Source organism: Galeopterus variegatus, unplaced genomic scaffold (assembly GCF_000696425.1).
Source record: "Galeopterus variegatus unplaced genomic scaffold, G_variegatus-3.0.2 Scaffold1777, whole genome shotgun sequence".
Classification (NCBI taxonomy): Eukaryota; Metazoa; Chordata; class Mammalia; order Dermoptera; family Cynocephalidae; genus Galeopterus; species Galeopterus variegatus.
The window spans coordinates 83,376-84,917 of record NW_007727888.1 but is presented as its reverse complement, the minus strand read 5'-3'; the positions used below and the strand labels follow the sequence as shown (position 1 = coordinate 84,917).

General features: G+C 40.9%; 1 protein-coding gene across 10 annotated transcripts in view; it reads left to right on the top strand.

Moving 5' to 3' along the window:
* FNBP1 (formin binding protein 1) overlaps positions 1-1,542 on the top strand; it is a 125,476-nt gene that overhangs the window by 104,676 nt on the left and 19,258 nt on the right. For 6 of the 10 annotated variants that reach the window (XM_008578869.1, XM_008578877.1, XM_008578876.1 and 3 more), the window contains one exon: positions 1,261-1,275. The exons of the other annotated variants lie outside the window; for them this stretch is intronic. In XM_008578869.1, the coding sequence (XP_008577091.1) occupies positions 1,261-1,275 (15 nt within the window). The remainder of the gene's footprint in view (positions 1-1,260; positions 1,276-1,542) is intronic. 10 annotated transcript variants of the gene reach the window in all.

Below are 1,542 nucleotides of genomic sequence, written 5' to 3'. Positions count from 1 at the left end.
AAAAGTCTCTTTTTTCCTCATAGGGACAATTTCTTTGAAAGGTTGTTGCCTATTTACAAAGAAGTGTCAACTTTGAATCAATCTTAAGCTAAGAATTCAATTTTTTAAATCTGCTTAAGGAATTTTTAAACCTCCCCCTCCAATTTAAAATCGAAGGGCACTTTCTTTGGTATTTTGTCTCCAAAATATTTTTGGATCCTATTACCAGTTGCCTGAACTTTTAGGATTGGTAGCAGCTAAATAAATATGCACCGAACTCTCAGAATCCTGCTTTATAGCCACAGAGCAGGTCTCACCTATTGATGAAAAACCAAGTGTTTCTTTTTCTAATTTTGAGATGCCTGTTAATCTGTTTTAGGTCCAGTAATCACCATGCCTTTCTCACCTCCACGCCCAGCAGGATTGCAGCTGCTGTGGCCTGATGGTTATCAGGTAATCCATAGCAAGGAGCACTCCCTGGTGGTTGAGACAGTTGGCTACCTATTTCCTACTGGTAACTTTCAAGAGCAGCAACTCTTGATAATTCTTCAAATGCCATGTAACCCCTGTGGGTAGGGCTCAGAGTACAATAGAAAGCCTTGGCCTTGAGACGCCCCCCACCGAGCAGGCAGGCTCTTGTTGCTCAGGTTGGACAAAGCATCGGCCTTCTGCCCCCAGCTGGGCACCGAGGGACCTCCTGCCTCCTGCCTCCTGCCTCCTGCAGGTAGTTTCTTAGAGCAACTTCTAGTCCTTGGTTACCATTCACCAATTTCAGAGTTTGCCCTAATGCCTTTAAGAAATGCCAGTGTTCATATTGATTAGAGCTTCTTAAGATAAAAATATTACTTGCATGTTGTGGAAGTAATTGGTGTTTAGACTTTTTGAAGTCTTTGTAAAACTTTCCATGCAAAACTTGGTGAACAAAGGGCGTGTGATTATTTTTGTCTTCCGTGGTCATTACATGCCTCCGACTACAAGCTCGCTTTAGTTGACATCTAGGCTGAGGGGAACAATACAGAACTGTAATAAAACTCTCCTTTTCTGTCCTTGTCTTTGCTCTGGCAATGTGGCAGCCTACGAAAAATTTCATTAGGGATCAGCCCCTCTTGTGAACTTTTGCACAGATCCGCTGCAAGCCATTTTCACAAATCAACAGGTGAATTTATATGTTATGTTAATACAGTGGAACTGACCGAGTTCCTCTTCTTCTGATGTGATGTTGTTTTTTCTCTCTCTCTCTCTTTCTCTTTCCCCTGTTACCTCTTCAATTTTTACATGAAGCTTTCTCTCAAGCTGGTAAGCACAATTATTCCATGCATGTCCTGAGTCTAATCAGGTGCTTTGGTGTGTGTTTGTGGGTGCTGTGCCATGCACAACATATCTTCAAAGTTAACTGTTGATTTGTGTTTTTCTTGTGTGTGTTTCTGTTGGTGTTTATTAGACCTTTGGAATATAAAGATCTGGAATATAATAGAAGTGATCTTAACCTTTTCAAGTTGCTAAGAAAATTAACACTTAACTCATGATTTGGTTTTATTATTGGGGCCTTAAGAGGATGACACA